Source organism: Myxocyprinus asiaticus, chromosome 21 (assembly GCF_019703515.2).
Source record: "Myxocyprinus asiaticus isolate MX2 ecotype Aquarium Trade chromosome 21, UBuf_Myxa_2, whole genome shotgun sequence".
Classification (NCBI taxonomy): domain Eukaryota; kingdom Metazoa; phylum Chordata; class Actinopteri; order Cypriniformes; family Catostomidae; genus Myxocyprinus; species Myxocyprinus asiaticus.
Genome location: NC_059364.1, coordinates 37,211,436 through 37,235,622, shown reverse-complemented (window position 1 = coordinate 37,235,622; position 24,187 = coordinate 37,211,436). Strand labels below are relative to the sequence as shown.

The 24,187-nt window shown below is 40.8% G+C and overlaps 1 protein-coding gene across 3 annotated transcripts in view; it reads right to left on the bottom strand.

Annotated features, from left to right (window-relative positions):
* Positions 1-2,130: 2,130 nt before the first annotated feature.
* The window catches only part of LOC127412180 (hydroxycarboxylic acid receptor 2-like), a 33,948-nt gene continuing 11,891 nt past the window's right edge, over positions 2,131-24,187 (bottom strand). Inside the window, exons 1-2 of one of the 3 annotated variants that reach the window (XM_051648336.1) lie at positions 17,022-17,133; positions 2,131-3,533 (exon numbers count right to left, since the gene is read on the bottom strand). In XM_051648336.1, the coding sequence (XP_051504296.1) occupies positions 2,523-3,503 (981 nt within the window). In that variant the 5' untranslated portion in view covers positions 3,504-3,533; positions 17,022-17,133 and the 3' untranslated portion in view covers positions 2,131-2,522. Of the gene's footprint in view, positions 3,534-5,248; positions 5,613-17,021; positions 17,134-24,187 lie in introns of those variants that run through there. The other 2 variants (XM_051648334.1, XM_051648335.1) reach the window with 2 other exon arrangements.

The window sequence follows — 24,187 nt, the reverse complement described above, 5'->3', positions numbered from 1 at the left end:
TTACTGTGATAAACCCTTTGGTCTTTGGTTTCATAAAAACAATGACTGGAACGAAAGTAACCGTTTTTTAACAGGTTATAAGCATTAAAATATAATGTTTTCACTCCTGAACAATTTAAAGGGACTTTGTTCCCATATTCGGTTACGTTCTGCAGAGAAAAAAAAAAAAATCATTTTCGGTTTTCATTCCTTTAACAATTTTTACTACTCCCTGGTCTAAAAATGACTGGAGTTCATTTCAAAGTAGGATGTAGACCTGAACAAGTGTAGTGCCTTTGTCAGTTGTGTGATCAGAAGAGCAGAATATGTGTTATCATAACAAATATTATCAAGTATGGCTTGATGAATAATTAAAGGGCAGTTGATAGCAATGTAAGCCAAGAACAGTGTCTGTAACATTGGGGTTTGAGGAACTTTCTTTGAGCAACAAAGAAAACACGGTAAAGTGTACTGATCTATTTAAGTATTATGCAATCACAACACAATTTCAAGTAACTTGTTTCAGTTATCATTTATTTTGCAAATACAACCAGTCTATTGTAAGAATGCCAACCAAAATGACAACTTGCTAACCGAAATATTTAACCCTGATATTTATAAGGAGGTGCAAAAAGTTTGCAGTAAAATGTGTGTAGAGTAAAAGCTTAACACTCTTTTAAAAACTGAAATCCATCCCACTGGTCACAGAATCAAGCTTTAACATGTTTATATTAAGGGTTGGTTCAAAGTTTGTGTGAGAGAATGCTTTCAATGGGCAGCATTCTGACATTGATATTTTCCTAAAATACCAAAACCCTTGTGGTTTTCACAAAATCTAGGAGCTTTTAGGGTTATAGCTGAGAGTGGAAGAGCATCCTGCATGCTTGTGAGTGTGTGGGAGCCTTTGAAGTGCAATCTTCCCCACCGGCAGTTAAAAGACCCTTTTCTGCTTCCACTCAAGCCTTCTGTTACAACTATGTGTATGTGTTTGGGTTTGTAGGGGATACATGTTTGGAGCCAAATTGTGTCTGTTACTTTGTTGTGTCTAACAACCAGTATACAGTATATGTGCTTGTGTGCTTGCATTGCATACATGACTTGACAACTGATTATTTAAGTTTAGCAATCAAATAAACAATTCTTGGCTGTAACTGCAAGGCCTGTTAAGCTGTAGTTGTTATGTAATTTGACCATTATTATCTGCAGTTCCAGAGGTTCTGAATTATGCATTAACAACAAGAAAATATCAAATGTTGTTGGTATGCTACTTGGATGACATTGATATTTCTAATTGATAATTAAGAACGAGGTAAATGACTTACTTCTGTTCTCTTGCATGGTTGGTAAAGTCCAAGGGAATTAAATACTTGGGAAAAGCCTTGTTGTTACATTTCAAGCTTATCCAATATTAGATTAATAGAAATCCAGCTGGTGTAAAGGGGCAGTCACACTAGGCTTTGAGCATGCAACATTATTTCGGACAGCGCAATGAACAGGATATGATGTCATGCACGAAGGCTTCTGGTTTTATCACAAATAACAAATACTATTATATTCAAAATATTATTATATACCATCTACTCACTTTCCTGCAAAAATTAAAACACACAGCTTTGTAATATGTATTCTTTGTATTGAGCCAAGGGGTTAGTGTATGACATTTCGATCTATTGGTCTCACATCTTATCATCTGAATTCACAGGTCAGTGTTCACCAAACTCGAACTTTTGTCTGTAGTGGAATGCAACATTTCTCTCTGTTGCATTCAGATACATTTTAATAGAAGTGAATGGAGTGCAAAGTGTAGTGTAGTCTGACTTAAGAGTCATTTTAACTATAGCGCCTCTAAGGGTGCAAATTAGTTTTTGTGATATCTTAAGGTTGTCAACATAGATGTAGTAATGAAACGGAAATTGGTATTAAACTTTTTCAAACCTATAGTAAATGTTGGTCCAGCTGCATTGATTATGTTGAAACATACTGTACACCAATATTTATTATGAATTATAATGGAAATTTACCCCATGTTTACTAAACATTTTCGTACACTTGCACACTATAGATAAGGTATTAATTAAATTCACTTTAAAAGGAAAATATTCCTAAAATGTAAAACAAAATCACGATATCCCAATTGTTTTTTTGTTTTTTCATATTCAATCTTGTATGGCATTATTTTATTTATTAATCATTTATCATATATCACACTGAAATCAGACAATCTATTTACAATTCTGTGTTACATAAAAATCCTTTATTACTGTATATGAACCAGAAATACAAATAAAATGTATATCTACCAAAAAGAAAACTTAACATACAAAACAATAAATAAAGCCACAGTGAATTAAAGGGCAAGTGTGCAATATATGTGCCACTAAATAGAATTGCAAAAATAACAACTCTCCCTATCTGCCATCAGTCAAACAAACAGTCCCTGTCTCAAACTCATGCCATTGGTTGAATTACATTCTTCACCTTTAATAAGTATGCACTGCCCACTTTACAGTTAATTTTTTTCCTGTCCAATCCTAAATCCATTCTCAGTCTCTTCCACTTTTCACGCTGCCCTGTCGATTGGGCATTAGCTCCATGATTCCAGTCCGGTTTAGCGCTTGTTTCAAAGAATTGCGTAATATAGAGCTGGAGAAGCAGTAGATGACTGGATCCAGAGCACTGTTCAGATAGGTGAAAGCTATGGACATCTCAAACAACTCACTGGTCAGATGGTAAGCATTGCAGTAGTAATTTCCAAGAGATTTAAAATAGAGTGCAGTCAGCCCTGTGCCAATCCCAGGAAAGAAACAAAGGACGAAAACCCCAACAATCACTAGGACAGTCTGAATAGCCCTTTGCACTCTCTTGTCCTTGTTGATCTTGCGAGAACGTAGGATACAGGCAATGAGCACGGAGCAGAAGATCAGGAGCACCAAAGGCAAAAAGAAATCTAAATTAAATATGACATAATACAGTTGGATTCCTGGTGGTGGATTCTCATAGTTGCTGAAACTCCTACAATGGGAGATGTTTTTCTCATCTGTGCTATGAAGATTGTTAGCCAGTAATGGCATCCTCAGAGATATCACAACTACCCAGATGAAACAGGCGACCCAAGCTGCCTGTTTTGAGCGCATGTGATTGATTCTGTGATGTGGATGGACCACTTTAAAGTAGCGGTCAACTGCCACAGTGGTCAGGAAAGCAATGCTAGCGGAACGGTTTACCGCTAGCATGAATAGGTTGATCCGACACCAAGCATCTCCAAATCTCCACTTATTACCATGCCAGTAGTTGTCGATACGAAAGGGTAGGTTCAAGAGGAGCAGAAAATCAGACAAAACCAGGTTGAAGAGGAAAGTAACGTTGGCCCTCCAATGCTGCATGTTTTGGCAAAAGATCATTAGTGCTATGACATTGCCAGGCAGGCCGAGTAACAGCTCAATGATAAGTACAGGAGGAAGGACGGAGGACACTAGCCCATGGGTTGAGGGTCCACAGTGATAATCTGTGGCATTGGATGTCATGGTAGATCAGTCAGATCTGCTGCGCACTTTCTGAAAACATAGTTAAGAGTTCAGTGTTAACACCTAATTGCTGTTTCCTTTTAATTTGCAGCAACAAGAGTTCATGTGCAATAACGTGTGCAATATATGAGGGAACAGCCTTGCTGTTCAGTGTAAAAAGTAGCTTGCTGAAGTAACAATTTTAGGCTAACAGTACTTGTAAGAATACCAACTTATAGGAATAGTAGTAGTATTGCATTAGCATCGGGAGCATAATCTACACCAAAGTGATATAGCATTTTAACCCTCTGATGCTTACATCCACTACAGTGGACATTGAGATTTCGACATGGTTAATGGTCAAAGGCTATAAGTACCTACTTGTCTTATTTTGCATCTAGTTTGCTAAGCAAATTATGGCAAAATAAACACTCCAAGACAAACAGAGTAATGTAACTGCAACTTAACTGCACAGAATGGACCAAATATCTGCACAACCTGCTGAATAGTGCTAAAGGCTCCATCACATTGACCGTTGCATGGGGAAATTCTGCAATTGCAACCTCACTGGGAACCTGCATGATAATTGACCATTTAACCTTTAATAAAGCTTAAATGGTCAAAGGGCTAAAAATTTAATTTTACGAATTACGAGAAGACAAACACTTCAAAAGAGTTACAGAAATACCCAACAAAACTGCACAGAATTGACCAAATATCCGCATAACCCGCTGAATAGTGCTAAAGGATCCTTCACATTAACCACTGCTCAGCAAAACTCCATGGGCGAAATATAGTCATCTCAATGGGAATCTGCATGATCAGGAATTTCTCCTGATGGACTTCCGGTGTGCAAATAAATTCTCCAAGGTGAATTTTCCAGTGGGGACACCTTTGGTGTATAAAGCCCAGGCTTTCACTGATTTTACTTTGTACTTGATGTTTAGATTGAAAAGCTTTCTAATTGCTGTTGGAGCATGTAATTTGTTTCAAGAGTCTTCAGTGCTGTTTTTCTCAACATCAGGTCAGTTTAATATGATTTATGGAATGTATGGTATGGAAGTAGAGAATTCTGGGTAGAACTGGAACTAGAAATTAGTCGCACCACACTTTCCATTAGGTTGTAAAGGTTTTGTGGTTTTCGCTGCTCAGTTGAAACTGGTCCATGTCGAGTTCCACAAATTTGCAAGTAAACAGACCTGCTTGGTGGGTCTTACAAATGAACAAACATTTTCTGTCTGGTGTACACACTGTAAAGATACACTCCTGACATATGGTTATTTTGATTTCTATATTTTATTGAATTGATCTACATCCATCAACATCCTTTCTAGAATGATGGCAGTCACATTTATGGAACGTGTATGCCTACTTTGAGGTAAAACAAAGGGATACAGCTTCAATAATATGATGGGTTTTTACAATATTGAGTAACATATTAACATAATTTGTAGGAAAATAAGTTAATTTAGAACCTTAATAAAAAAAATAAAAACATTCTACACATCCATTACTGGGTCTCTGTCACCCAAACATAAATACAGTACAGTTAATCTCAACAGAACACAAGGGCAAACATTAACAGTATAAGCAAAGTAAGACCAACAGTTTTTACACATGTAAATATGTGCTCTAATAGTAGATTGGGGATAAGGAAGACAGGATTCAAGTGCATACACAACAACCATTGCTTTCTATATACCAAGCACAACCTTACTATAAATATTTCACAACATATCTGTAAGAAAAACATTTTCATGTCTTACCAGAGTTGCCTAATAAATAGTCTGCTGATTCAAGCTCATTGAGAGTGTGAAGAAAGATGCCTCAGTGTAATGTTCTGGTCTGAGGGAAACAGCAGCCCATAAATTGCCTCAAAGCAGGCTTCCTCTGTTTTCTTCATAATGACATCATAAGGGGAGTGTTAAGTCTTAAGTCAAGTTAAGTCAATTCTGATGCATCCTGCAATATCTTCAAACTTGCTGCAATGTCTCTCTTTATCACTTAAATTGTATGCCTGAAATCCTCTGACTAACTTTGGGGTTTCCCACTTTAACACTGTATAAAAAAATACACTGAGCATAGTTCATCATTGTTAATTCCCTAGAAATAACCAATAACATGTCTGAACATGCCATATCAAACAAATGCCATCATATGTTTTTAAGCAAGAATCCATTACCAGAATAATATGTGAACCCAAAGTGTAATTTCTTGAGAACTCAGGAAATCTGCCAAAAAAAAAAAAAAAAAAAAAAGAAAACATGCATTTGCATGTTGGATGGCATGACTGTGTGGTTATTCACACTTCTCAGAATTTGTTAAAGGAATAGTTCACCCAAAAATGAAAATTTGTTGATAATTTACTCACCCTCAGTTTCTTTCTTCATCAAAACAGAATTTAAGATTTTTAGGATTTAATTTCTGGCCTCCTCCCATAAACAATGCAAGTGAATGTACTCCATTTTTCAAATAAAGTTCGACAAATAAAGTTCTTCTGAACCCAAACGATTGATTATTTTGAGAAACAAAACATCTTGGTTATTGATGTAACCTCTGTACCCTGATGGAGGGAACGAGATGTTGTGTCGATGTAGTGACACTAGGGGTTCGATCTTGAAAGCCCCAATCACCTTTGCTTAAAACAGAAAAGGCCAATGAGAATTGGTGAGTGGAATTTGCGAGTGGAATTTGCATGCCACTCTCCGCCCCCGGACATACGGGTATACACCAATCATTCAGATTTATGCTGAGGAGCCGATAGAGAGTCCCAGCCATGTCAGCGGCCTGTTCAGCGCCACGGCAGGAGGGACACAACATCTTGTTCCCTCCATCAAGGAACAGAGGTTACATCAGTAACCAAGATGTTCCCTGTCTGTCACTCACTCGACGTTGTGTCGATATAGTGACACTAGGGGTTCCTATAGGAAATGCCGCAGGTGCTGAACTGTGTCACGAGGTACAGAAGAGTGGACATGGGCAAGCTGCTGCACGCCTTGCAGCGAACGCTCAACCACGTCGTGACCTTACAGTGAGTTAAGTAAGGCCTCCCTAGTCCCATTAAGGGGGGGAGGAGGCACTCACCCAAGTAGTCTACTGGCAGTGCCTTTCCTGATTTGCTGTTAAGCAATTTCCCGCCAAGCACGTTCTAGAATAGAGCTGGGAAGTGCTCTTCCCTCTCCAGGAAGGAGAGCACTATGGAGACCACATCCTACCAGAGGGAGGTTAACATGTGGTGAATACCTCACATGAACTTACCAACAGGGAAGTTCACATATGGAATGATACCACCGGAGGACCATATCTACAGAGAGGGTACGCAGCCACAGTGGCCGAGGCAGAGAAAGCTCTGGCGAGGGGAAATACAGGGTTCACCTAAAGGGAAACCAAACAGTGGAAACTCATCATACGGGATTACCAAGGGGGAATCACCATGCATGGAGCACTGAGCCCAAGCACATGGGCTCACCTGAAAAGGGGCATACCACGAGTACTGGGCCTGGTGTCATTACTCCTCCGCCGAGTTCGTCACCAAACAGTGTTTGAGAATTAAAGAGGTGTCCGGGGTTCACCGGATACGGTGAACTGTTGTGGACAAAAAGGCGCACATTATCACCTTTGAAAAAAGGGGAAAGATGCAATGCAATTTGTACACCCAAACGGCCGCCCGGTCTACCTGCTGTTACCACGTAACACTCGGGTCAAAACTGGGTCTATGCGTAGTTTATAAAACCTCACAAAGGTATTGGGTGTAGCCCTACCCGCAGCTCTTGCCAGTGCCCAGGAGGACTCAACACCTCTAGTGGAGTGCGCCCCCGGACTCCCATGGGGCACGGCAAGTCCTGAGATTGGTATGCAAGAGAAATAGCATCCACAATCCAATGGGCTAGCCTCTGCTTGGAGAGAGCTTTCCCCTTCTGCTGTCCTCCAAAATAGACAAAGAGCTGCTCCGAACATCTAAAGCTCTGCGTGCGGTCCAGATAGATGTGCAGGGCGTGAACTGGACACAGCAACGACAAGGCCGGGTCTTCCTCCTCTGAAGGGAGCGCTTGCAGGTTCACCACCTGGTCCCAAAAAGGAGTGGTGAGAACTTTCGGCACGTAAACGGGCCGGGGTCTGAAGATCACATGAGAGTGTGCCGGCCCAAACTCCAGGCATTCGTTGGTAACAGAGAGCGCCTCCAGGTCCCCCACCCTCTTGATGGAAGTGAGTGCCACCAGGAGGGCCATCTTCAGAGACAAAGTGCTGAGCTCGGCCTGCTTCAGGGGCTCAAAGGGGGCTCTCTGTAGGGCAGGTAGGACCACAGAGAGATTCCAAGAGGGAATCAGGCACAGTCTAGGATGATTCAACCTCCTCGTGCCCTTGAGGAACCTGTTGATCAGGTCGCGCTGTCACGAGGGCCTCCCGTCCAGTGTGTCATGGTAAGCTGCTATGGCAGCCACGTACACTTCCCTGACTTTGCACAGAGTCTGTGCAATGAGGCTCACTGGAGGAGACGTGTACTTGCGCGGCCCCCGAGGCCAGCTGTGTGCCAAGGCACCCGTGCCGAGGGGATCCTCGGACAGGGAGTACCAATGGGGGCAGTGAGAGAACTTTTGGGAGGCGAACAGGTCTACCTGCGCCTGCCCGAAACTCTCTCCACTCCCCATGGAGCGTTACCTGCCGTGAGAGCGCATCCGCTGCACAGTTGAGGACGCCCAGAAGGTGAGTGGCTCACAGCGACTTCAACTTCTGCTGACTCCAGAGGAGGAGGCGGCAGATGAGTTGTGACATGCGAAGCGAGCATATGCCGCCTTGGCGGTTTATGTACGCTACGGTCGCCGTGTTGTCGGTCCAGACTAACCCCTGTCCAGAGCCCCGAGAATGCCTGACCGTTGCACACAGCACCCCAGCCCGAGGTGTCTGTCGTGACCACAATGCGCCCTGAGACCTGCTCTAGGGGAACACCTGCCCATAGAAATGCCAGGTCCGACCAAGGGCTGAAAGTCTGACGGCACTGTGGCGTGATGGTCGCATGCCGGGTGCCGTGGCACCATGCCCACCTCGGGACTCGAGTCTGTAGCCAGTGCTGAAGCGGTCTCATATGCGTCAACCCGAGGGGGGGAACCACCACCGAGGATGGCATATGTCCCAGGAGCCTCTGAAATTGTTTCACTGGCACTGCTACCTTCTGCCTGAAGGTCTCCAGAGTCAGTCGAGGTGCTGAAGCACAAGGTCCCTGTGCGCACTCATAGATCTTGCGAGTGAGCTAGGATTAGCCGGTTCTCGAGATAATTGAGAATGTGAACGCCCATCTCCCTCAGCAGGGCCAGGGCAGCCTCTACTCTTGGTAAAGATGTGAGGGAACAGGGACAGACCGAAGGGGAGGACCTTGTACTAGTATGCTCGTCCCTCGAAGGCAAACCAAAGAAAGGGTCTGTGTCGAGGAAGGATTGATACGTGAAAGTACGCGTCCTTCATGTCAATAGCCGCAAACCAATCCTAATGTCGTATTGACGGCAGGATGCACTTCTGTGTTAATATCTTGAATGGAAGCCTGTGTAAGGCTTTGTTCAAAGTATGCAGATCCAAGATTGGGTGTGACCCTCCCCCTCTCTTGGGCACAATAAAATAAGGGCTGTAAAAGCCCTTGCACAACTCGGCTACGGGAACGAGCTCTATTTCTCCCTTCGCCAGAAGGGTGGCAACCTCCGCCCGGAGGACAGCAACACCCTCACCCCGAACCGTAGTGGAGAGGATGCCACCGAACCTGGGCGGGCGTCTGGCGAACTGGATCGTATAGCCGAGGCAAATTGTCCTGATGAGCCACAGCGAGGGGCTGGAGAGCGGTAACCAGGCATCCAGACTCCGCGCCAGCGGCACCCAGATCTTTCAGCACCTTGGCTTGGTGGACCTGCAGGATGGCCATGGCGTGCAGGGCGGAAGCGGCTTGACCCACGGCCTTGTAAGCCTTCATCATTAGTGAGGAAGAGATCTTACAGGCCTTGGAAGGGAGCCTTGGTCGGTCACACCAGGTGGCTGCGCCCTTTGGGCATAAATGCACCACTACGGTGCGCTCTACCTGGGGGAGCTCAACATATCCCTTAGCCACTTCGCCGTTGAAGGTAGTTAGGATGGACGAGCCCGCAAAGCATGTACGGGCACAAAAAGGGGCCTTCCACGACTTCGTTAGCTCCTCGTGCACCTCTGGGAAGAAAGGCACCGGGGCGGGGCGCGGCAGTGAGTCGCGTTCCGAGCCAAGAAACCAATCATCCAGCATGAATGCTCAGGGCAGGGTGGAAGGTTTCACTTGTATCACTCGACAGCTCTTCCGGATAGAACGAGTGTGCTGGGAGATGGGAGGTCTGCAGGGGTTGAGCCGGTGAAAATGCTCCCATATCCACATCCAGATCGCCCGCGGTGCTTGCCGACCGGGCCGACTGTGCATCAGCCCAGGACGGAGCGGGTTGGAGAGCAGCCGCGGTGGCTCCTTGCTTCATGAAGAAGGAAGTGAGCCACGACTGCAACGTTCTGATGGGCATGTTCTCGCAATGAGAACATAACCCTTCCACGAAAGCTGCCTCGGCGTGCTGGCGCCCCAAGCACTCAAGACAGATTTCATGGCTGTCCAGAGGGGAGAGATAACAGCCACATCCAGTAGAGCAAACGCGGAATGACATCTTTAAAAATATGGCAAGCGTTTGCACGAGCTCTTTAAGAAGCAAATATATTCTTTTGAATATACTCTTTTAGCACCCGTGGACTCAGCCGCCGAAAATCCCAGGGGAAGCACAACACTCGACCATGCGAGGGTGACCGCTGATATGCGGCATAAAATCTAGCAAAGTAAGCGAAAGGTGAGAGGACAAACACAAGCATGCATTCGGCTCCATAGAAAAAATCTGAATAAGTGGTGCACACCATCTCCTTTTATACCCGTATGTCTGGGGGCGGAGAGTGGCATGCAAATTCCACTCGGCAATTATCATTGGCCTTTTTTATTTTAAGCAATGGTGATTGGGGCTCTCAAGATCAAACCCCTAGTGTCACTACATCGACACAACATCGAGTGAGTGACAGACAGGGAACAATACTTATATACTTTTAAACTACAAATGTTCGCTTCCGTTCATCTCTATGACACGCGTTTATGAGAGAGATGATGTAAGCTCATTGGTAAGGTCACGCATCACTTGGAGGAGGAGGCAGGAAGTGCGTCATTGTTTACAAGAGAAACTTGCACAGACCACAGACCAAGCACCGTTCACAAACCAAAACAGTCCAAAACAATTTCAGACACAATGTCGGAGGATTTTGATTTTAGAAGAGAAGAGGAGATGGAGTTTTTTGCCCAACCCTATGTATTTGAGCACAAATACACAATGAGGAACTGAGGGAGAAGGAGGAGGCTGCAGCAGTGGCACAATCACAAGTCTTGGGGAAACAGAGATCTATGGAGATATGGTGGTGCACCTGTAGTAAATGCCAACCGATACCAACAGAGGCAGAGAGCCTGTGCTGCCACGACTGGACCATAGCAATCCCACCGGAAACAATTAGTGAGGCAGCCGGTGAGAACACTCCTAGTCCTAGCTGCATTACCGAACATAATGGTTTTCCACCATTACTGAGCCCCAGCATTTTAGAGGTTTTTTCAGTTTGCCACGAATAAACTGGAAGCTCTGACCAAGGCCAGAAGGACCCAATGGCACCCTATCAGTAGAGTAAATATCATGTTTTGTTTGTTACTACAGCTACTATATAGAAATATATAGGCTATATGACAAAGTTATGACAGAGTTCTCTAGAAAAAGCACGGGCACAGCCGATGAATTCAGATATCGACCCTTTGTTTCTTTCGATGGTCTGAAATCCTCAGGGGTAAAATTTTCACAGCTCACCCACCAATATTTGAGAGAATGTAGGGGTGCACTGATATCCAGGTTCAGCACGATAAGCCAGAGCTTCAATCGCTCATGATCATGTATATGCAATAGATGAAAAGTTAATATTTTTCCCGGTGTGCATTTTCTTTGGGGTTTCTGAAGGCTGAAGCATCCAGGATACACACACAAAATGACCATTTTGAACAATACACTTATACAACTACAAATCTACAGCAAAGACAATTCAACTTTTGTACAGTGCTCCTTCTCTTGTAAACAATGACGTGCTTCCTGCCTCCTCCTCCACGTGATGCGTGACCTTACCAACGAGCTTACATCATCCCTTTCATGAGCGCGTCACAGAGATGTACGGAAGCGAACATTTGTAGTTAAAAATATATAAGCAAATTGTTTTGTTTCTAAAAATAATCAATCATTTGGGTTCAGAAGAACTTTATTTGTCGACTGGAATCATGTGGATTATTTTGATGCGCCCTAAATATGCATTTTGGACTGTCAAAAAAATAATGGAATAATAACTGTTTAATGGAGGAGGCCTGAAATTAAATCGTAAAAATCTTAAATTCTGTTTTGATGAAGAAAGAAACATTTCATTTTTGGGTGAACTATTGCTTTAATGCTAATTGCTACCCTACCACTGTTTTTATATACTGTATATATAGTCATCTGTACAGCAGGGGGCGATATGCAAAGAAGAATATGAATCACCAAATACACAAGAAGAAAATTGTGAAAGTGATCTGTTTCTCTGTTTCTCATCCACGCCTAACACATTGCTTCTGAAGATATTGATTTAACCACATTTAACCACTGGAGTCTTATGGATTACTTATATGCTGACTTAGGTGATTTTGTTTAGCTTTAAAATGTTGCCACCCATTCACTTGCATTGTATGGACCTACAGAGCTGAGACATTTTTCTAAAAATCTTAATTTGAGTTCAGCAGAAGACAGAAAGTCATACACATCTGGGGTGACATGAGGGTGAGTAAATAATGAGAATTGCAATTTTTGGGTGTACTATCCCTTTAAGGGCTCTTGTCAGATCTGGATGAATTTGTCAATAAGAAGAGAGGTTTGGAAACATTTCTAATAATTATTACAGTGAAAATGTCCCACAAGGACATTATATATAATGCTGAAATATAAACCAAAGCAAGATCTTGTTTTATTAATGCCTACTTTAGCTATTTCATAGCTTTTAAAGTCCTGTGTGGATTGTTATTTCAGTGTAGTTACACTGTAGTTAAAATAACATAATATATAGAGAGGCAAAACATACAGATACATTTTAAAATGCACTCTTTCTTTGAACAAATGTGTTTACTCTTTATATTAACACACATTATATATTAAAAATGACAAACAGAATGAAGATTTATTGTTTTAATATATTATTTAATAAGAATAACAAGTAAGGCCCAAGTATTTTTAAATTTCACATGTTACGTTGTTTATGCGACAGCCCCAGAGCTCTGACACTCGGTGTATATGTCAGTGACGAATTCACTCATTTCGTTCACTTACTGCTGAAATATAGAGCACTAACTGCCATTCACTATATAGGAATTAGTGAATGAGTGAACTATTTTGGGCACAGCCACTCTCTTCGCCATAGGATTGCCTCACGCCTGCACATTTCTCACACGCGCACCCCACGCACCTCGCTGTGCACTTGCAGAAATGCTGTCTGTTCGCGCTCCAGCTGTCAATCACGTGAACGGCAAAGAAAAAGGCATTTACACTTAACGTGGATGTTTACATGGATTGATACAGTTAATCCGCCCGAAGTAGCTGCAATAGTTTCCAGTAAATGCAAAAATACTGCTCATGACATGCGGGACGCGGGACAAAGCGCACTGATATATTGCTGCACTGATTTAAAAATGTACACTTAAAAACTGATGTCATAAGAGTATATTTAAGATTTTAAATGCAAAGCTGGTTCATTGAGCTTTAAAAATGGAAAAGGCTTGATCTTAATTATGGAAAAGACTTGACTTTTTTCATTGATTGCAGCTTCGATCTTTTGGCAAAAGTGTTTATTGAAAATGAAGATTGATAGAAATTATGTTCTTCCTGGTGATTGTATTAAAGCGATTTTCCTTTTTAGCGTATTAGGGACCGTTCACACTGAATGCGTTTTTGCGTCCGTCTGCGCTGTTTTTCTATTGTTTTCCTATGTAAATAAGATCTAGGTGGACCTCTTTAACAGCTGTGCAGCATCTCAGGCCAAGTTCCATATTTAAAGCGGAATGTACCGTATTTGGCTGGTCGAAAGATGGCAACCCTACTGTATATCCACCTGTGGTTAGAAGAATAGTTAGTTTCTTGTTAGTTTGCTGTGTGGACCAGGGATATGCCATACATATAAGGAAGGTAAGCAGTGCTTACCTAACAGAAGAGTGAAAAGAAAATGACACTTTGAAATATTTAAATATAATTGTTAATATAAACTACTGTTTTTGTTCAAATTCGTCATCTTTCATCTCAGTTGAGCAGCACAGTTATTCGTTTGTTCGCTTTGGCACCACCCACAGGTATAAGCACTTTATGTTATAATTTCACTGATTCAATGCATTGTTTATTGCCCTTTCATTCAACACTGTAAGTTTAATCAAACTGAATCACGCCTGCTACTACAAATGGTCAAGGTAAGCATGCTTACCAAAATGAGTAAGCTAATCAGAAGCTCCTTCCTTCAGTCATACTATCTGATAGGCTAGATTTTAGTTTTGTGTCAACATGTTCAATTTCATGCAACTAATATGTTATTAAGCGCCAAAATTGATATATGCAGTGTAAGCATCAACGACCTATGTGGATTTGGCTAAGTTAATTTCAATTAAAAATCAAGAAAGAGAGGCTATCGAAACTTCAACAAACGGGTGACTTTTACAACAATTTGACGGAGATGTTCATTCGCAAGGAGAGATGCATGGATTTTGTGTTCATGTAAAGGTAAGTTAATATATTTATTCATCTTTATCACTCAAATTGTATGCCTGAATAATCCTCTGACTAACGTTGGGGTTTCCCACTTAAACACTGTAAACACATAATAACAACTGACATCAAATAACATTCTGTCTTTCTAAATTTCTTTCTAAATTTCTGTGTTAACTGTACTGTACATCCTTTACCAACACTGAGCATAGTTCATCATTGTTAATTCCCTAGAAATAACCAGAAACATATGCAGGTATCTAACATGTCTGATCATGCCATATCGAGCAACTGCCATCATAGGTTTTTAAGCAAGAATCCATAACCAGAATAACATGTGAACCCAAAGTGTAACTTCTTGAAAACTCAGGAAATCTGCTAAATAAAAAAAAAACATGCAGTTTCATGTTGGATGGCGTGACTGTGTGGTTATTCACACTTTTCAGAATTTGTTCATTCTAATTGCTACACTACCACTGTTTTGTTTATTATAAATATACACTACCGGTCAAAAGTTTTGAAACACTTTAAAAGATCTTAAAAATCTTTTGATTTGAAGGCGTATGATTAAATGTTTAAAATTTGTTTTGTAGACAAAAATATAATTGTGCCAACATATTAATTTATTTCATTATAAAACTAAAATGTAATTAAAAAAAATAAAAGTTTTTGAAATTGATGACTTGGACCAAATAATAAAGAAAAGCAGCCAATAAGTGCCCAACATAGATGGGAACTCCTTCAATACTGTTTAAAAAGCATCCCAGGGTGATACCTCAAGAAGTTGGTTGAGAAAATGTCAAGAGTACATGTCTGCAAATTCTAGGCAAAGGGTGACTACTTTGAAGATGCTAAAATATGACACAGTTTTGATTTATTTTGGATTTTTAGTCACAACATAATTCCCATAGTTCCATTTATGTTATTCCATAGTTTTGATGACTTTACTATTATTCTAAAATGTGAAAAGAATAAAAAATAAAATAATAAAAAAATATTATAATAAAGAATGAGTGACTCAAAACTTTTGACCGGTAGTGTATATATGTGTATATATATATATATATATATATATATATATACACACACACACACACACACCCACACACAGTTGAAGTCAGAAGTTTACATACACTTAGGTTGAAGTCATTAAAACTCATTTTTTAACCACTTCACAAGTCCCATATTTAAATGTACCATATTTGGCTGTTCAAAAGATGGCAACCCTACTGTATCTCCACCTGTGGTTAGAAGAATAGTTAGTTTCTTGTTAGTTTGCTGTGTGGACCAGGGACGTGCCATCCATATAAGCAAGGTAAGCAGTGTTTACCTAACAGAAGGGTGAAAAGAAAAATGACACTTAAATATTTAAATATACGTAACTGTTAATATACACTACTGTTTTTGTTCAAATTCGTCATCTTTCATTTCAGTTGAGCAGCACAGACAGTTATTAATTTATTCGCTTTAGCGCCACCCTCAGGTATAAGCACTTTATGTTATAATTTCTCTGATTCAATGCATTGTTTATGGCCCTTTCATTCAACACTGTAAGTTCAATCAAACTGAATCACGCCCGCTACTACAAATGGTCAAGGTAAGCATGCTTACCAAAATGAGTAAGCCAATCAGAAGCTCCTTCCTTCAGTCACGCTATCTGATAGGCTAGATTTTAGTTTTGTGTCAACATGTTCAATTTCACGTAACTAATATGTTATTAAGTGCCAGAATTAATTGCTGCAGTGTAAGCATCAACAAACTACATTTGACAAAGTTAATTTCAATTAAAAATTGAGAAAGAGAGGCTATCGAAACTTCAACAAGCGGGCAACTTTTACAACAAATTGACAGAGACGTTCATTCGCAAGGAGCGACGCATGGATTTTGTGTTCAAGTAAAAGTAAGTTAATATATTTATTCAAAATCTGCATTATTGATTCTAGGTCAAAGATACTAGGTCATTGTTTCTGGTTAGTCTGAGGCTATGAAGTAGTGATCTGGAAATCACGTCCTTCTTGTGTTATGTCTGTTTTATAGTTCTAACATTAGGGCGCAATGTCTGTTTAAAAATATATATTAAGGAATGTAGACTGCCATGTATCCGTTACATTTGCCTTGTGCATTCAGGTTAAGATTGTTGTCTTTGGTGGTCAGAATAGTTAACTGCTATCCATTCCAGTGCTTCTGAACTGTGGTAAGAGTGGCGTGTGAGGCCTGTGATATTGAAACTACTGTAGTAACTGGCAATCGTTTCTTTTTCTTTTTGTTGTATGTCAAAACAAGCTCTTCTGGCACTATGGTTCATTGTATGATTTAATGGACATAAACATGCTCGGCTCAATATATGCCAATCTTTAATTTGTGTGATAAGTGCAATACTACGGTCCTGAATTTAAAACAATTTGGTCATGAAGTTTGCCACTGTGACATAATTGTTTCCATTGACTGGTGGGTTCTAAGGCAACAATTTATGCCAATAACATTTCCGCAACATTACACTCACCCGTATAATGTGTTTTGGGCACAGCATTTAATAATATGTATTAAAATATCTTTGATGCTTGCCCAATCTCAAAGCACACGGCACGTGCCTGGTGTGGACATCATTTGACTTCGCTGAGACTTCTTTATCTTTTATTCCATACACATATGTTTTATACTGTCAAGACTTTGACAACTTTTACAAGTGCTTAAGAAAATGGCTTACAGAAAGTGATGTTCTGAAACGTCACATAAATGTGAATGCAGCCATTTGAGGACACAGCTTTTGTGTCCACGTTAAATTAGACACACCCCCTCTTTCCAAAACACCACCCTCCAAAGATAGCGTTGGAAAGCTCTGCAAAAAATGCTTGAGGGGTGACATGTTGTTCTGGGTACATGCGGGAATATGCTGTTGTCAATGCTTTGGAGCGGTTCATGTTAGAAGCCGCTGGGGTCGGGACAGCTGAGTTATTTTAAGTAGGGTTCGGGAAAAAATATACAGGCCGTCCGAAATTGTTTCACGCATACACTCTTACAGATACGCCCAAATGGATGAGTTAGGGGCTGTTCACACCGAACGTGTTTTTGCCTGCGTCTGCTCTGTTTTGCCATTGGATTCCTGTGTAAACACGCTGGACGAACGTCCATACCTGCTGCACCCCGTCTCGCTGTTTCTTCAGTGTCTCACAGAGGACTGGCACATTTTTAGACATTGTGTCAAGTTAATAAGAGATTCAGGTTTCAAAAATGCATGCCGAGACACCTGCGTTCTGTATCAGTCACTGAACTGTGTCTAGATTGTTTGTTTTTTTTTAGCACAGGTGTCACAAAGATTTAAGGTTCTGAACAAGTTCAGGTTGCAAAGAGGGGACTGTTACAATTATTCCAGATTGTTCTGCAACAAGCAATTTCAGCGCTTGATAAACGGCAATGTTTTTTGCGATTTTCCTTTTTAGCGTATTAGGGACCGTTCACACTGAACGCGTTTTTGCGTCCGTCTGCGCTGTTTTTCTATTGTTTTCCTATGTAAATAAGATCTAGGTGGACCTCTTTAACAGCTGTGCAGCATCTCAGGCCAAGTTCCATATTTAAAGCGGAATGTACCGTATTTGGCTGGTCGAAAGATGGCAACCCTACTGTATATCCACCTGTGGTTAGAAGAATAGTTAGTTTCTTGTTAGTTTGCTGTGTGGACCAGGGATATGCCATACAAATAAGGAAGGTAAGCAGTGCTTACCTAACAGAAGAGTGAAAAGAAAATGACACTTTGAAATATTTAAATATAATTGTTAATATAAACTACTGTTTTTGTTCAAATTCGTCATCTTTCATCTCAGTTGAGCAGCACAGTTATTCGTTTGTTCGCTTTGGCACCACCCACAGGTATAAGCACTTTATGTTATAATTTCACTGATTCAATGCATTGTTTATTGCCCTTTCATTCAACACTGTAAGTTCAATCAAACTGAATCACGCCCGCTACTACAAATGGTCAAGGTAAGCATGCTTACCAAAATGAGTAAGCTAATCAGAAGCTCCTTCCTTCAGTCATACTATCTGATAGGCTAGATTTTAGTTTTGTGTCAACATGTTCAATTTCATGCAACTAATATGTTATTAAGCGCCAAAATTGATATATGCAGTGTAAGCATCAACGACCTATGTGGATTTGGCTAAGTTAATTTCAATTAAAAATCAAGAAAGAGAGGCTATCGAAACTTCAACAAACGGGTGACTTTTACAACAATTTGACGGAGATGTTCATTCGCAAGGAGAGATGCATGGATTTTGTGTTCATGTAAAGGTAAGTTAATATATTTATTCATCTTTATCACTCAAATTGTATGCCTGAATAATCCTCTGACTAACGTTGGGGTTTCCCACTTAAACACTGTAAACACATAATAACAACTGACATCAAATAACATTCTGTCTTTCTAAATTTCTTTCTAAATTTCTGTGTTAACTGTACTGTACATCCTTTACCAACACTGAGCATAGTTCATCATTGTTAATTCCCTAGAAATAACCAGAAACATATGCAGGTATCTAACATGTCTGATCATGCCATATCGAGCAACTGCCATCATAGGTTTTTAAGCAAGAATCCATAACCAGAATAACATGTGAATCCAAAGTGTAACTTCTTGAAAACTCAGGAAATCTGCTAAATAAAAAAAAAACATGCAGTTTCATGTTGGATGGCGTGACTGTGTGGTTATTCACACTTTTCAGAATTTGTTCATTCTAATTGCTGCACTACCACTGTTTTGTTTATTATAAATATACACTACCGGTCAAAAGTTTTGAAACACTTTAAAAGATCTTAAAAATCTTTTGATTTGAAGGCGTATGATTAAATGTTTAAAATTAGTTTTGTAGACAAAAATATAATTGTCCCAACATATTAATTTATTTCATTATAAAACTAAAATGTAATTAAAAAAAATAAAAGTTTTTGAAATTGATGACTTGGACCAAATAATAAAGAAAAGCAGCCAATAAGTGCCCAACATAGATGGGAACTCCTTCAATACTGTTTAAAAAGCATCCCAGGGTGATACCTCAAGAAGTTGGTTGAGAAAATGTCAAGAGTACATTTCTGCAAATTCTAGGCAAAGGGTGACTACTTTGAAGATGCTAAAATATGACACAGTTTTGATTTATTTTGGGTTTTGTTTAGTCACAACATAATTCCCATAGTTCCATTTATGTTATTCCATAGTTTTGATGACTTTACTATTATTCTAAAATGTGAAAAAAAAAATAATAATAATAAAAAAATATTATAATAAAGAATGAGTGTCTCAACTTTTGACCGGTAGTGTGTATATATATATATATATATATATATATATATATATATATATATATATATATATACACACCATTTGAGGACACAGCTTTTGTGTCCACGTTAAATTAGACACACCCCCTCTTTCCAAAACACCACCCTCCAAAGATAGCGTTGAGACCACCACTGAACAGTAGAGCAGCAGTGCATCTTCTGACGGTTGTCAAACACAACAGCAGCAAAATAGCAGCATTAGCTGACCACTGTTACTGATGTGAACATAACATTAAACCTGAATGTTCCGCTTCAACTACTACACTATGAGAACGTGCAAAATGATTGACAGGCAGAAAGCACATCTAAGTCTTCTGATTGGCTAATCAAAGAATGTGTCGGTGGCCCGTGGTCACATTTTCAATGGCTGTTTATACAGTCTAATGCTATCACAGAAACTAGTGAGATATCTCAGTACACTTATATCAGCTATATCTTTCAGGGTGAAAGATTTTCTGCATACCATTTCATGAAAGAATCACTTACATCACCTTTAACGCATAAATGAAATACTTGAAGTTCTAGAGTGCGCATGTGCATATGTGCTCAAGTGCGTCGGGGGAACCCCAAAGTCTGATGTAAAGGGAACCCCACAATTGCAGTGCAATTTATCTGTCACATGTACATAGTGCACATTTCATGTCTTCAGTAGCTTTCGCACATTAAATGGCTTTCTGGAGTACATGTAAATGAGTTACTAGAAATGGAAGCGTAAGTGGTAGTTCTGTCAGGGAGACTCGTGTGGTACACATCATCGTTTCATTCATAATTTCCTTTAACCAATCACTGTTCCCCTCTCGCTTTAAAGGTCTGCCAGCAGCCAACCACTCCAACATGGCAATTATTTCTTCAACTTACCATGTCTGACGTCGAGTTAGCTTCGCTCCCCGACGAGCTAATATGGATTTTATGGATAATATGTAGTATCTCGCATTCCCTTGTTTTCCGTCGAAAGAAAGCCAGCAAACAGATAAGTACAGTGGTTCTTGGGGCTGCTCGCCCGCCCCAGGCACCGGTCACTGTTGTGGGCTGTGCCTTACCATAAACCACCCACCCCAGAAGTGATAAATCCAATCGTACCCCTGGTGCCATTAGTGCAAAGGCTGGAAGCCTGGTTAGCGCTTTCCAGCCCGTCGCTATGGCTCATCAGGACGATCCGGCTCAGCTACACAATCCAGTTCTCCAGTGGCGTTCTCTCCACCACAGTGCGAGGTGAGGATGGCTCGGTCCTTCGGGCGAGGTCGCCACCCTTCTGGCGAAATGAGCGATAGAACCCATCCCCTTAGCTGAGTCACACAAGGGCTTTTAGGTGCGCCCAATCCTGGATCTGCGTGCCTTGAACAGAGCCTTACACAGGCTTCCATTCAAGATGTTGATGCAGAAGCACATCCTGACGTCTGTACGACATCAGGATTGGTTCGCGGCCATCGACCTGGGAGTCCAGGCGCACTCCACCAGAGGTGTTGCATCCTCCTAGGCACTGGCGAGGGGCGCCTCTCTAGCAGACATATGCAGAGCAGCGGGTTGGGCTACACCCAATACCTTTGCAAGGTTCTACAACCTTTGCATAGAACCGGTTTTGACCCGAGTGTTACGGGGTAACAACAGGTAGGCCGGGAGGCCGATGGGGTGTATCGCTTGCATTGCGCCTTTCCCCTTTTGAGGTGATAATGTGCGCTATCATGTCCACAACAGTTCCCCATAACTGGTGAATACTGGATGCTTCTTTAATTCCTTAAGCACTATTTGGTGGCGAACTCGGCGGAGGAGTAACGGCGCCAGGCCCAGTACTCGTAATTAATGTATGTTTTCCAGTTTTTCCACAATACAGTAATAAAAAAAGCAATATTTACCTACATAAATTTATAAAAAACTATTTTTTTGAACCATGTGTGCAAAACCTACTACTTCACCCAGTAACATTTTGGAATTCAGTTGTTATTTATTAATTTTATAACCCAACAATTAATTATTGTTGCCCAGTTTGCCATTATAATATGATACAGTATTTTTATTACTTTGAGGATTTGTAACAATAGTAATATATTCCTGTCTTATTTACTTTACATTCACCTGGAGCTTGTATTCTGATGCTGAGGCTGTATTTTATGTAAGCACTGTAGGCAACATTCATAACTTACAATAAACATACAAAGCACAGCTGCCCCTCAGCACACTAGAGCAGAAGGGAAAAAAAACATTGCCGTTTATCAAGCGCTGAAATTGCTTGTTGCAGAACAATCTGGAATAATTGTAACAGTCCCCTCTTTGCAACCTGAACTTGTTCAGAACCTTAAATCTTTGTGACACCTGTGCTAAAAAAAAAAACAAACAATCTAGACACAGTTCAGTGACTGATACAGAACGCAGGTGTCTCGGCATGCATTTTTGAAACCTGAATCTCTTATTAACTTGACACAATGTCTAAAAATGTGCCAGTCCTCTGTGAGACACTGAAGAAACAGCGAGACGGGGTGCAGCAGGTATGGACGTTCGTCCAGCGTGTTTACACAGGAATACAATGGCAAAACAGAGCAGACGCAGGCAAAAACACGTTCGGTGTGAACAGCCCCTAACTCATCCATTTAGGCGTATCTGTAAGAGTGCATGCGTGAAACAATTTCGGACGGCCTGTATATTTTTTCCCGAACCCTACTTAAAATAACTCAGCTGTCCCGACCCCAGCGGCTTCTAACGTGAACCGCTCCAAGAGCATTGACAACAGCATATTCCCGCATGTACCCAGAACAACATGTCACCCCTCAAGCATTTTTTGCAGAGCTTTCCTACCGGGGTGGGGGCCCCCCTGACGTCCCGGGCCCCATGCAATTGCGTGGTTTGCGTGGTGGTTAAAACCGCTACTGCATATCGTACGGGGTCTATTACTCCATTCAGCTAAGATGATGCATTGTTTTGTTGGTCGCTCCTATCGCACGTAACTCACGAAGTGTTTCTTCATACGTCTACTTCTGCATTCTCCAAATAAGGAAGCACCACTCATTGTTGTGCACCTCTGACACCTAGTGGCAGGCTCCTCTCATTACGTTTCCGTTTTTCAACAGTTCATTTCATTACCAGCGCAATGCATTTTGCTGTCTTATATGATCAAGTCAAACAGGGGTGTGATTCCTATTCCACAGTCATGATTATGTTTTATTACTCATTCAGGCATCTTTACAGTGCAGAAATTTTTATTATATGGCTCTCTGCAATTTATACTTTTATCACTGTTTGGACCATGTTTCAATCAAAGGGGACTTTCTAAGCACTGGGGCTTTATCAATGTTCCATTTCAAAGCTCATTACGAGTTTAACAATTATGTTAGCCTAACTACATTACATTTTATTTTAAGTATCAATGCATTTCAATCTTTGCTTCATTCACTTTTAATGTGTTCATGGTTGGGGCAGATACATTTAGTAACAGGAAAGTAAGGTTTTGTTTACTCATTGGATAAACATGTGTCGGATTATTTTTTTTCACAGTGTTCGAAATTTCAAAAGCTCATTATTTCAGTTCCACTACAGTTAATTTTCCATATCTGCTGGGAAGACATAAACTTCCTCATAATGCTTTCTATGTTATTTCTACAACTATGTTTGCCATAACACATTATTTATTTATTTTTTTAAAGTTACAATGCATTTTGCTCTCGGCTCCTTTCACTGTTAATATATTTGCGTCAGGGCAGCTTACATTTAGCAGCAGTTAAGTAATATTTGTTTACTCTTTATAAAACCGTGCCGGATTAGCATTTCTTGCAAAGCAGATACCGAATATTCAGTCGACTGAAGCTTTACATGTCATGGACCATGCGTCGTGTTGCTGGTTTTACGGGCTTTATCAGGAGCTTCGACTTCAAATATCACATCTTTCGAATATCACCTCTACATACTTTAACCCCATCCAAGCCTGGGCATGATGCCCTCCTCACCAAAGCAAACATCAAGCCACTTCCAAAACTTATACCCACTCACCCCACTGACTGGCCCATTTCGGCATCATGTGGCAAATTTTATTCACTGTCCAGCTTACAACTAAGTGTAGAAGTACTCCCCACATTTAATTCTATGTCGGCAGGCTTATCTGGATCCTATATTTTAATCTCCCGTCCATACACACCCGCTCAGATTCTCTGCTCCTATATTCCTGTGCCACTCACAGCTCCACTCTAGATGTTTAAATCCTTTTGCCCCTGCTAGATTACGCTAAAGAATTGATGGTATTGCCCCCTCTAAGTTTAAAGCTTACGATTCTGCTTGGTTTCAATATTCTTCATTTTTGTATCTCTCACAAGACCCCTTTATTCCCAGTGTAAGTGTCAACTGTCTGTGCTTTCATTGCTTTCTGTTTTAATGTCCAATTATTGAAACCTTCATCCATTAATAAAATGTTAGCAGGCTTTCACTTTCACGCTAGATGTCATTCACCCGAATTCCCTAGTCTTTTCTCCTTTTCATCTATCTGGCTATATCTAAGAGGTATCAGAAAAATCTCCCCTACCATTCCTGATAAATGGCTTCCTATCACTTTAGACATT